Source organism: Berghia stephanieae, chromosome 13 (genome assembly GCF_034508935.2).
Source record: "Berghia stephanieae isolate SIO BIC M18660-M18661 chromosome 13, UCSD_Bste_1.3, whole genome shotgun sequence".
Lineage (NCBI taxonomy): Eukaryota > Metazoa > Mollusca > Gastropoda > Nudibranchia > Aeolidiidae > Berghia > Berghia stephanieae.
The window spans coordinates 20,580,885-20,594,833 of NC_088372.1; the positions used below are offsets into that span (position 1 = coordinate 20,580,885).

General features: G+C 33.1%; 1 protein-coding gene across 1 annotated transcript in view; it reads left to right on the forward strand.

Moving 5' to 3' along the window:
• The first annotated feature begins 612 nt into the window (after nt 1–612).
• LOC144959314 (uncharacterized) overlaps nt 613–13,949 on the forward strand; it is a 13,479-nt gene continuing 142 nt past the window's right edge. The window contains exons 1-6 of the mRNA XM_078891861.1: nt 613–721; nt 2,909–3,177; nt 4,403–4,620; nt 5,385–5,555; nt 6,890–7,429; nt 8,573–13,949. The exon at nt 8,573–13,949 is cut by the window's right edge and continues 142 nt beyond it. Of these exons, the coding sequence (XP_078747987.1) occupies nt 2,946–3,177; nt 4,403–4,620; nt 5,385–5,555; nt 6,890–7,429; nt 8,573–9,139 (1,728 nt within the window). The 5' untranslated portion in view covers nt 613–721; nt 2,909–2,945 and the 3' untranslated portion in view covers nt 9,140–13,949. The remainder of the gene's footprint in view (nt 722–2,908; nt 3,178–4,402; nt 4,621–5,384; nt 5,556–6,889; nt 7,430–8,572) is intronic.

The window sequence follows — 13,949 nt, forward strand, 5'->3', positions numbered from 1 at the left end:
GGGAAATGCTCTACATGACAAATCTTGACTATGACACGTATTTGTAAAAAAAAAAAAAAAAGATAAGATAGCCTACGAGGATAAAAATACGATATCAGCACAAAGCGCATTTTTTGCTGCCCAAAGAGCTTACTACTTATAATTATAAGCTCTCTGCTGTTCCTCAGTATTTTGAAACGTCGTGAAAGAATAGGACAAGTTTCTTCGTAAATCGAAATAATATTTTACGTCATGGCTTCTGCATTTTAAAATTGCCAGGTTTCCACAATTTATTCCTGCGATTTTAAGTATGAAATGATACGCACAATAAAATACGCAACAGTTCGCTTTAATGTAACCACAAAGACAGACTTTTATCATAATAATATCATCATGTCTAAATTTAAATCACAACATAAACGTCACTAAATACCATCGTTTGTAAACCAACAAAGGTATCACAACAGAGAACGCAAGACTTCTGGCATTAATAATTCAATGTGACAACTCCTGCTGAGGCAAACGACTCAAGTGGTGGTCTGTTTCCGCGAAGCGCAAAAATCTATTTTTAGTCATTAGTAATCTTTTCGCCTTTCCGCGGAGTATGTTATCATTGAAAATAAAACGACCGACACTTCAAAAAATAGCCACATAATATTGTCGTGAACTTACGGTGCGTCTGGTGACATGGATAAAGGAAATAATTAATCTTAATTTCACTTCGTATTTAATTTTTTAAAAGGTATGTATCAGAGTAACTGCCACGTTTTCAGTAAATTTAAATATTGTAAGGTTATCAGATTAGAACGAAATAGTTTTGGTTTCCCAGTTCTGATTAAGTTAATAAACACTTAAACTTCAAAGTTTCAAAAGATGCTTTCCTTCAAAGTCGAAGGCAAAGGCCTGACACTGCAACTTTACAAGACAATGAAGGGGATTAAGAGACAGAAAATCAAGTTGTAACTGAGATCATCTATAGTTTTGTGTTTGCTTGATCTCACTTTTATTCATCATGTCATAGACGTCCGTGTTTTGTTTTGTTTTTGTTTTTTATTGTTTTTTTATTGTTGTTTTTTTTTTTGGTTGTTTTTTGTTTGTTTTTGTTTTGTTTCGTTTAGTGTTTTTTGGTCAGGACTATATTATTGGTATTATTATTGTCGACATGAAGGCAACACATTTGCTGGTCTATTACACCTAATTTAATTGTTATGGGTTCAATCAATGCAATTGTCCATTGAACAATGTTTAAATCAAGCCCATAATTATAATTAATCGCGTTTCGGTTATCAGACCTAATATCTAGAGTACTCATATGCATCAAGGCAAGGATACCATGCACTGGGGGAGGGATCAACGGGCTTTTTTTTTCAAACTTCTTATTTCACTTCCTCATTTCACAGTTCATGACATCACATTACTTATGGATGTTGTAGATGACTTTTTATAATTCTACTTTATTAAGTCTTCAGACATGAGTCCCCTCCAAGGCGTGGGACAGAGCAACGTGCAAATATTTGCAGGTCTGATAACTGGACTCGATTATGTGCTGGTTTTAATATAGAGCAGTAAAGTTAGGTGCCCCAAACGTAAACAAAGGTCGAGAAGCATGTGGCAAACCACATGTTCCTGTCTTGACAGCTCACGTTCCAATGTAAATAATAGAAAAAAATAACCTTTAAGATTTGGCTGTTAGGTGGCAAAAGAAACACATATTCATAAATACTCGATCATGCATCAAATAATGTCTAGATATGGATATTTTATGGAACAAAAGGTAAAATTTTCTAAAATTTATCAAAAGTTACAGTCTATCTATTTTTAGACCAGAGCAAATTATTGCGCTGGTGTGAACAAAACGAGAATTATTCGGAGCCTGATTTTCATAATAATTTAGCCTTATATTATTATTTCTGCAATTGTTAGATTTTATGTAAACATATTTTCAATAATGAAAGTGTATTGCCTACAACTCAAACTACAAAATTGGGAGACCTATATTGTGCGTAAATTATTCCGGTCCCTAACGGAAATCACTAGCAACTTGTTATTGTTTACGTTTGGGGCACCTAACTTTAATGCTCTATTATTGTTCTGGTTTACGGGCAATGCATTGCGTTGGTTTGAGAGTATTTCTATCACATCAATGAGTAAAAAAACAAAGTAGACCTTCAAAGCCATTGGACCCATGGAGCCGGAGTTTATTCCTGTTTCTATTGCTTGAAACGGACAATAGCAATTGTTTGCGATCTTTTGGATGAGACGAAGCCTATCACAAAGTACTTTCTGACAAATCTAACAGATTCAGCTACCCATTCACTGCTGGGTGGACATGGGGTAGGGGGGGAGGGGTCAGAAAAAAATCTCGACTGCACCCGGGATTGATCTCGGTCACTTTGCCTGTGAGGCGAGTGCTCTACCAACTGAGCTATCGGGACACCCTTCACATCAATGAGCTCATAGCAATTTGGATCATCAACCTGCTTATAAGTAGCTACACGTCGGACAGAGGATTTGTGATGGTCATAGCAGTAAATGATAGTGCTGTAATATATATTTTTTAATTGCTTTGGTGACGAACGGTATTCAAATCTTCACCACAGTGAATTGCAGTTTTTTTTTCTATCATTTGTACATTTATTTTTTTTTTATAAATACAGGACAAGAAAAAGATATTTAAATATCCTAGTTACTATTATAGCATCTTGCTATTTTCTGGCTCAAAACATTTTGATAGATAAAAATATTAGTCATAGACTCTGTGCCACATCCCGTATCAGGAATAGTGTTTTTATTTTTTGTTTGTTTTTTTTTTAGCTGATTTTTTAAAGTGTTTATTTTCCTTTGTCTATATAATATTCCGCATAAATTATATAATCAGATAATATTTTATCTTTCCACTCCATTTTTTCTTATCTTTTTTTCTATTCAGAAGAAAAAATTAATCAGCAGTAATAAAATCAGCCCCAATGATGGCACTGACACCATGGGTAACTCCAATGGATGTCGTCTTCTCCTTTGACACAACAGGCTCCATGTCACAAGCATTAGATGAAGTCAAGGCACGAGTCACTGACATCATTCAGAAGCTTCAAGCTGACATTCCAGGCATTCGAGTCGGCATCATTGCTCATGGAGATTATTGTGATGCAGAGCATTTTTATGACATCCGAAGTCTTGACTTATCAGACAGTGTTGCAGGTAGGTTTGACCATCTCAAATTTCTAAGACTAAGCGGACCTTCAGAGCCGTAGGGCCCTTGGAGTTAGAGTTTATTCCAGTTTCTAAAGCGTTAAATGGACAATAGCAATTTCTTACTACCCTTCAGATAGGATGTTAGTTCATTACACAGTACCGTTCATCAGATTTAACCACTCAGCCACCCAATCTGTGCTGGGTGGATGGGGTGGGAGAGGAAGGGGATCCAAAAAGAAATCGCAACCTTCACCCAGGATTGATCCTGATCCCTTTGTATATGAAACTAGTGCTCTGTCAACTGAGCTATCGAGACCCCCAAGTAGTTACAAACTGTCTCCTTACCTGTTATTTTCTTCATGAATTATCGCAGAAATGTAAGACAGATCCCAAAAAGACAGATCCCAAGACAATAATATAAATATAAATAACTCAAAAGCAGTGAGCAGACATTATTAAATGATCATTTGGTTTAGAAAATTAAATATAACAACAACAACAAAACAAAAAAAAAACAACAACAAAGTGCAAAGTTCTAAGAGTTATAACTAAAATTATTCCTTAAAGTTTTTGGTGAAGAAAATAAATCTGAACAAGAAAATTGCATGACAAATGTGATTGTTTAGTTAATATAGTTAAGAATAAGAAGTGGAAAAGAATAAAACTACTATTATTTTTTTTCTTTAGATTTTGGCATGAAAAATAAATAACTAAATAGAATAAATAAGTAAAATTCCCTTTATTCATATATAGGAAATTTATTTGTAAAAAGGGTCTCTCTTGAGAAAAGACCATGATAACCTAGGCACTAAGCGAGCAATTGTTTAAAGGAAAATGAGATGCTGATATTGGGCTTGAATAGAGTCTCCTAAATAGAATAGGAGTCCTTATCCACTTGACCATCTTGCCATTTTAAACCCAAAAGAATCATGTCATAATTTATCTCCCAGAATAAACAAGGAAACAAATCATAGCCGTACAAGCAAACAAAAGTTTCAATCCCACTTATTTTAGCTTTTCATTTGAAGTTAAATATATGTATTTCACATATCCATTTGATGTTGGTTGGTGGTTTGATTATCAAAATTTATATTTTAAAGAGGTAACATGTTGTAAACTTTAGGAAGTGGTAAAATGAGATCCAGGAGTCCTCAACAGCTTTTGTGTAATTTTATTTTTCATTCTATTCTTGCTGTAAAACTTATTCTTGAAATTATTTATTTTTCTACAGATGTCGTTACTTTTGTGAATGACACAGAGGGCACAGGAGGAGGGGATGTGCCAGAATGTTACGAACTCGCCCTTCAGGTAGCTAAGAATATGGCCTGGAGGGCAGTCGGCATACGTGTTTTGGTAATGATTGGGGATGCTTACCCACATGAGCCAGAATACCATTTGAATGTACAGAAAATAAACTGGAGAAATGAACTGGCTGAACTAGCATCAATGGTAAGCTTAAAAAATAGGATATAATGTTTTAACCTTTTACACATAGGGTTAGATTTCATCCTGACTCTAATCTGACTTCATATTTTACTCTTATCTTTTTTACCAAGACCTCAAATAAGATGCAGCTCAGATTAGATTTTTTTAATTTTTTTTTGGAAGGAATTCAGTTTTGTAAAAATAATTAAACCTCAAGTCGCACCATTACCACAGTTCTCTTGAAAAAATGATTTAGTCTACAATTAAAGACAATAGTAATAATTGGTTTAAGTGACAATGGATAAATTTTTACATTGAAATTACTTATTGCACTTTTTTTAACCACTACATAAGACTGTTTTGTGAAAATAAGTCATATAGATAATAATAATAATAATAATAATAATAATAATAATAATAATAATAATAATAATAATAATAAAGTGTTTTCATATAGCGTCCTCCATCAAAAGTCCAAAGCACTTCACAATGATATTATCATCAAAATTTCATGCTATGTAGTAACAGGAGTGTTTAGAAATATTGCAAAACTTTAAACATGATTTTCATAAAAATATATCCGTGATTCGTAATGTCATTCTGTTTTTATGTCAGAGTAAAGCAGTCATGTAAGGAACTACGGTTAGTCTCGATTGGATTTAACAAAAATCTACATTGATACTTTAAATAGTGCGTTTTTAGCTTCAGTTTCCTACTGGCAGATCACCAGGTTTAGATGGTTCTTCATATTATGTTATCAATCTTTGATTTTTTTTTTTTTCTTCCAGAATGTTCATATCTACGGTGTTCAAGTTCAAAATGATGAATTGAGCACTCAGTTTTTCACTGAGTTGGCCAAAAATACATCAGGTCAACATCTCCAGTTGTCAAGTATGGGCCGTGTCTGTGATGTCATTATTGGAATTTGCTACAGGGAACAAAGTCTAGAGATGTTTCAGGTAAGACTCAGTGTAAAAAAAATTGTGTAAACACTTTCTCACGAAGAAATATATATGATGAAGTAAATATGTGTGGCTATGTGGTATAGTGGTGTGACTCTGAGCGTCACATAGTTAAGTCCTTGGAAAATATTCTTTACTCACATTCCCTCACGTACTCAAGTGTAAAATGAGTACCTGGTCATTAACAACTGTCATTGTCTACCTGTTGCCAAGACTATGCCCAGCCCCTTGACTCCTATTTCATGGCCACAGATGACATTACAAACCCATACTACAAAGTCTCGCCATCTTTTATCTGTATAGAGTGGTGAAACACTACTGTAGCATTAAATCCCATTCACTCTCAATTCTTCATCCTGTTACGGTAAAATTTAATATTTTGTTTGCTTGATTTCTTGATTTTGCCCATTTTTGAGGGCGAAAATTTGTTGTAATTAACCGAAGTTTGTTGCAATTAACCAGTGACTTTTATATAGAATTAATTCCGTTTCTTGGGAAATGTTGCGATTATCCGAAAGTTGCAATTAATCGAATTGCGATTATCCGGAGTGGACTATTATTATTATTATTATTATTATTATTATTATTATTATTATTATTATTATTATTATTATTATTATTATTATTATTATTATTATTATATTATTATTATTATATTATTATTATTATTATTATTATTATTATTATTATTATTATTATTATTATTATTTTTATTATTATTATTAGGATGGATTTGAACTTAAAATGTTCCTTGTTGTGTGTGTTTGTTTTCTTTGTTCAAAAACTGAATGCATTGTCTACCAAATTCAGTCCCTTAGTTTATGACAAAGAAAAATTACAATGACCTCTCCACACGGGACTGGTATCTGGCGTTAAGGCTTGATTTTAAAATGATTTGTGTGATTTTGTGAGTTTTGTTCACTCGTAGAAATCATCTAACCCTAAAATAAAGTGTTGCTATGTGTTCTGTCCTCTTAGAACTATTCACTGTGCTGTTTACAATTAAGGGACAGAATCTGTGATAACCTCATTCACCTAATATTCTTTTTAGTTCTGTACTTTTTCCTTTCCATAACTTCTAGCAGCTTAAAATTAAATTCAGTTCAATTCAAATTAATTTTGGGGAAGAAAACAGGAAGATGTAACTCAATAATATATCTGTTAACCCTTTTCGAAATGTTACTCGCATTTTATTGAAAATATTTGAGTCTAAAATTTCAGTCTTGTTATAGAAGTTACTTTAATAATTTGTGCTATCATTTTTTTTTAAATGTTTTATTCAACTTTTATTCTCTGTTCATGCTTCTAGTATGCCCTTTTATCTATTTCAGAATTATGAGGCAGAGATACGACAGAAAGAGGCTGACAAACTTGGCCCAGATCTTGAGTGCGCATTTGGAACGTTGAGACACGAAGTGTCTCGTACAAGTGACATTACAGCCATTTTGGATCGAGATGAAGATGAAGTGGACATGAATGATGATGATAATAATGATGATGATGAAGTAATTGGAAATAGACGGCCAAGATTGAAACGTGTGCAAATTACTGAAAGTATTGATAATCGTAACGACGATGAGGATGATGTTGTAAGAGGAAATGGAAAGCATAAATTAAAGCAACTGCGATTCAGTGAGATCTTTAAAGATGATGATGATGATGATGATGATGATAATGATGACGATGATCACGTAAAAGGAAATGGCAAACCATGTTTAAAGCGTCTCATGACTGTTGACCTGGATAGTGATGATGGAGATTATAGACCATTGCCAGCTAAAAGGAAAAGACTGTCATTCCAGGACTCAAATTTGTCGGATCAAAGCCCTCGAAAGATTTTGGCTGCCACAGTTAGAACATCCAAGACTCGGGTAAGTAGAATACTATTAAAGTTGTTTCTTCTTTTTAAAGTTGATATAATATAGAATTTGTGTACATCGAGTTAAATCTTTGTGGTCTAACTTGTCTAGCATCTTTATGATGGCATTATGATTTATCAATTATATGACACACTGCTTTAATATGGTAATGTGTGACCCTGTAGCAGAGTGTCTTGTCTTTTTACAAAAGTCAAGCAATATTAAGTATGGTTAGTGGGCCAACGTTGTGTTCTTGGGTTAGGCACAACACACATTACCCCTCTTTCTTCAAGAATGAATGAGTACCTGGTTATAGGCAGTAACGGATATTACAAGAGTGTTAGTACTAAAAGGATCCCTAACAACCGACTGGTACTGTGTGATGTGGAAATGTGGCCCCATATGGCCTGCTGGAGGAATAAATAAAACATTGTGAAGCATCGAGCATGGTAAATCCTTGGGAATACCCTGTTTAACTGTTCACAGTTTTTTTTATTCTATGTATCATATCTTACTCTAAAATGATGAGCATTTCAAAATTTGGTATTTGGAACTTTTACAACCTACATTGATTCTGTCAAATGGATCACATTCTGGAGCACCAATGCTTAATAATACCATATTGCCAAATGTAAATTATTTGTTGTTTTTCATGTAATATATATCACCTTGACCTTCAACCAAAGATAGTCGGTTTTAATCCCAAACCAGGCACCCCCAATAGTGGGTCATTGTAGAATGCTTTTTACGCACATTTTCTCTTTCTCATCTGAGATTCCATATAATGTGTAAACTTTCCTAAGTCATCGGGTGTAAAAAAATTATTGTTATTGCACTGTTCTTATCTTCTAAAGAATTGATACAAATACTTAGAAAGGTTGCAAGTATTGTTACAAAATGTTGATTCATTAGTTAAAGTGAATTTTGTCAACTGTTTAATGTGTAGTGGCAAAATCATCTTTATTGATCTCTATGTACTCTTTTCAGTCTATATTTTTTCTAGAAAGTCTTCTCAGCTGTTTACCCAGGTTCGAAATAATTCCAAATAATATTGTCATTTCTGTTATTATATGATTTGTTTGATTATCAATGATGCATCTGATTATGTTTCAATTGTTATAAAGCTCTTTGTTTTATTCCATTTCTGTTTCACAGAAAAATTCCACATCAAAATATACTTTGGCTTCAAAATCTAGAGACTCTCTGGCACCAAACAGTTCTCATAAACAATACAGGGAGCATGTCCCATTGTGCAATTTTACATTCAGTAAATTGAATTGGTCTACCTGGCAAATCGCTGTGTGTCCGAAGGAAGAAATGAAGAAAGTATGGGTGAAAAATGGACAGTGGAAAAATGTTTTATCAGCCTGTGGTGGAGGAGAAAGTTCTTTATGGCGTACAGATTTATTGTCAAACATTCCAGCCACTCGTGGAAGATCATTGATGTTTGAAATGTCTATCATGGCACCTGGGTCTCACAAGAGGAAAGTTGTTAATTATCATATCACAAAGCCAATGGCTGGGAGGGGCATGTTCAGTCTACCTTGGTACAGGAGTGTGTTCCGTAGTGTGAGACCAATGATAAATAGGGCTGCCTCTCAAAATTGTAAAATTTTTATTCGATGGACATGTGTGCCAAAGAGATGTCTCAATAAATGTCGGGCTGTAGGAAAGGAGTACAACTATGCCTGGAAGGCTCAGCCTCCGAGACCATGTTTTTGATCTTGTTCTATCAGCAAACTCTTGACATGTCAATGTGTATTATATTATTTTATGAATGCAGTATACGTCATAAAAATCATGACACCAGTTCACCCATTGATTGAGTGACATTCGTACTGTCATTCTTCTGGGACGACTCATATCCTTTGTTAACTCATCAGACTGCCACTGACCAAAAAGTTGCATCACAATACAAGACTGCAGACCACCAAAATAAAGGGAATCATGAGTTGTATTTAACCTTTTAACCAATAGGACTTGTTTCTATCATTGAGTGTTATTAACGACTCACCTTTCACTTTCTCTTGGTGATCGTTACCGTGTGGTAGTCCTAGTAGTCCCATAAGGAGTCAGAGTTCATCTCAGTTTCTATAGAGTGAAATTATGGACAACAGGCATCCTAATCTTTGAATAAGACTCGAGTCTATCACAAAACACTTTCCACCAGATCTAACTGACCCAGTTACCCAATCACTGCTGGGTGGGCAGGAGGATCAGAGAAAAATCTCGACTTCACCCAGGATGGATCTCCGTCCCTTTGCATTTGAAGCGAGTGCTCTACCAATCCATGTATTTGTATATCATTTTTATGGAAGTGGCAGATTATGAGTGGAATAAGGCGACAAATGACTATGCCCTCATTTTTTTTTCAAAATTACAATGGATAAAACAAATCATTGTGATTTCTCTCATGTATTTATAAAGCTTCATAGCCAATAAAATGACCAGCATTATGCACATATCATTTATGATGTTCTCACTATTTTTAGATATTTTTAGACAATACCATGGGACACATCCAACCTATTCGTTTCGAGTTTTAACCATCACAACTTATTTTGTCACGTGTTCAATTATTCCATATATGACCTTCCAAAGGATTGGATGAACTTTAGAAAGGGGTTTTATTTACTTTAAGATAAAATCATGAGTTTGCCAACATTTAAAACCACATAGTTGGAGCATTTCGCCAACAATCAGGGTTGAAACCTGGCCGTAAATTTAGCCATCAAATTCAGAAAATCGAGAATAGGTCTTGTTTGTGAGAGTGAAGGGAGAAATTGACTGTGATAAGACACTGTTATGTAAAGCATACCATTTGATATTATTAATTCAATTAAATTGTGAGTTTTAATTCAAAATGGATAAATGGATGGGGGGGGGGGGGGGGGGGGGGATGTGTTTATTTGAAGGATTTTTTTTCATAATTGTTTGGAGAATTCTGATTTCACAAAAATCATCCTGACTAACTTTCAATCCTGCCAACCATCTGCGTCTTATTTGTTTCATGCATAATATTATCTCATCAACCGGGTTTGATATACCTGTGCAAATTTTGAAGTGTTTTAAAACTAAATCAAATGCAATGATTTATATATATTATACTTGCATCATATTTTTGGAAATGGAAATCTTTAGTTTTAAATAGCATATTTATTCTGCTGATCGTGCCATTACGTAACTTAAATAAATTGTTTTATTGTATGGAATAAAAAATTCCCTTTTGTACTCGTACAAAAAAAATTGCTTACTTTTGATAGAATTACACTAGTAAACATATGCTTACTCAAGCTTGAGTTAAGTGAGGCGTGGAATTTTAAGTGCCTTTTCCAAATGCTCAATGTCCTATATTTCATGTATACATCAGAACTCCCTAAGACAGGAAAATTAGTTTGTTATAGTTATTAATATTATGACTATAAGCAATGTCGATTGTATAACTAAGGGCGAGAATCATGAAAATCCATTATCGGTATATCAATATTACTAGTCACTTCCCTTGATATTGATTACTCTTGCAACAAATCATGAACTGAGTAATGCATTGATGGCAGGGAAGATGTTCTGTGTGTTAATACTGACTTCTATACGGGGAGAGAAGGACAATGTTGCTTATATGATGATTATTTTTTTTTCTTATTTAACCCCAATACAAGAAAAATTGTGTTCATTTTGTACGTTTCTTATGTGAAAATAAGTTTGTGAAAGACATAGAACACAAATGTAAAGATTAATAAGGGTAGAAAAATGGGATTTAAGAGATAATTCAGAACAGATGAGTGTTCGAAAAATGCATGGTCATTACATACGAGTTGAAGTGTAATGCTATACATGACCCTTTGTCTCAAAACAGAATTATAGTGTAGTGATTTAGATATTAACAGTTGACTTTGTTGCCGAAAAATATGAGACTGTGGGCTAATCTGCTTATTTTATTTAAGAGATTGAATATAGATACAATTCAGTATTCAACATCCAGCTCCTGCGCTCCATTATTCTACCCCTCTCCCCATAAATAGTAACATGTAATGATATAAAATTTACAATAATAATAATAATAATAATAGATCTTTATTGTCCATAAATATGGCAATTTGTCATTTAGTTACACTTGTCATAACGTTATATGATAACTATAACATTGAACAGACACCTCACTCCTACCCATTCTCTCTTCTCTCTCTCTCTCTCTCTCTCTCTCTCTCTCTCTCTCTCTCTCTCTCTCTCTCTCTCTCTCTCTCTCTCTCCCTCTCTCTCTTCCTCTCTTTCTTTCACGCATGCGACATACACAACATTAACATTTTCATTTCATTTTCAATTCGTTACATTCTTGGCAATTCAACACCAAATATTATCATCATTATCAATTGGTCACTTCATCTAGCCTAACATTAAACAAATTAATCAGTCAATCAGTCAACGCATCAATCCTTGGTTTTGCTGTACCATATGAAATATTCAACATTTTTATTGCTGATGAAACGAACGTTGATTTATACTTGTTAGTTCCACATTTAATCTGACAAAAACTTCTCCCAGATGGCAAAAGATCAAATTCATGGTATAAAATATATTTTTTTATTGTTGGTAATTGAGAATGCTTTCCTTTCTATTGCTTTTCCATGAATTCTTTCTACTTCATCAACAGGATGGTTTATTATTTTTGATGCCTCTTTGTAATTCTAAATCATCATACAATAATAATTTGTGACGTTAGATAAACACGCGTTACATGTCGCTAGAATTAGATTCTTTGTTTAAAAGTATCATTTAACTGATTTTGATCACGTCTTTTATACAAAGATAATGAATTCAGAATCGGTTGAGGGGTAGAATAAAAGATTTCTTACAATCATGCATGTTGGAATTTGAACTTTGTTCCCAACTCGCACTCGCAAGCTCATGCGGCAATTGGAAACCTGTCCAGACTTCCAAAAAGCAAAGAGTGTAAGAATCGTATATTATACGACCAAACTTGTTTATTACCAGCTTAGTGACCAGCAGGTGAAAATAATGATAAGATTATTCTCGATGTCAACAAAATATCTCTTTATCCCGTTCATGCCAATGTAGCAGGTTTTAATTGAGTATTATATAAAATGTAAGCCATGTCCAACATCATTTTTAATATTTAGTGTCATAGAACTATTACATATTTCATATTTTCCTGTTTGTCATTTTTTTAAAAATATGCTTCAAATAAGATTCATTTCATTAAAAAATAAAAACAGTTCTTAAATATTATTTGTGAAATCACTTTATGTGATAGCCAACTGTGATACAGACGAGTGAAGTTGTTTTTTTGTATACTCCTAATAATTTGATGTTTATTTTATTATTCCTTTGTTTGGTTCAACTTATGTTATTTATTTTAAATGCTTTTTAAAATTGTTTTGATCGTCATTGATATTAACTTAATTTTATTTATTGTGTGGCTCATTGCTCATTTTTGTCACAAGAATCGAGTATTGTTAAGCTTGGTCAATGGCCGGATTAGTGACAGTGATTGTGGAAATTTTTTATCCTGATGTCTTGCCCTTAGGTATAGCACTTTATACGTATTACTTCACTCGATTAATTTGTGAATGAGTACCTGACTATAGTGACGGGTAATGTAAGAGTGCCACTACAAAAGGATGCCTAACATTTAACTGGTACTGAATTAAATGGAAATATGGTTCCTTTTGGCATTTTGAGGGAATAGGTAAAATGCTGTGAAGTACATTCATCATGGTAAATCGGTGGAAATGTGATAAATATAAACGTCCATATATGTATTTATTTATATAACTCACATGACAGCGACACTCATTATTTAAAATTATTCCACGACAGAAATAAATTAGAAGAGGTTACATCTCCTAATCTAGCCTACCGTTTTAACCCTTTATTTAGTCAGAGACGAAAATGAAAATTGGGTTGAAAGTCTTGATTTTTTTCAAAATGGAATTACCTACATAAAATACTGTTGTTAAAGAGTTAGGATAGTGGATGTGTTTTGTTTTAATTTAAATCTGAAAGAAAAATATAATAAAATGTGACCCACTGTCTCAAAGCAATATTAGGTATGTCTGCTCAAACTAGTCTCTGGAAATGAATTTATAGTCACAAATATAAAATTTTTGGTTTATTTCTCCTCGTTATGGTTGAAAATTAATACAATTTCTTAAATGTCACAAATCTCAATGTTCGCATTAATTTATTATTATTTCAATTGTGAATTCTTCTTTTCTCAGTCCAATTATTCCTGACCTAATACCGTTTTGAGATGGTCAGTCACAAATTTGGAAATGGATAAAAAAAATTATCAAATTTTCTTACTTAGATGATTATTTGAACAGTATTTTGTCGTTTTGTTTTGTTTGGTTTTTTGTTTGTCTTGAATTACATTTTTTTTTAACTATTAAAAATATTTTAGATAATTGTATGCTTTAAACTTTTTATGAATGTGATTTATGTCTATTGATAGTATTGAAGTTGTGATATTGTTTATTTTATTTTACTATTTTATTTAAGCAATATATATTTA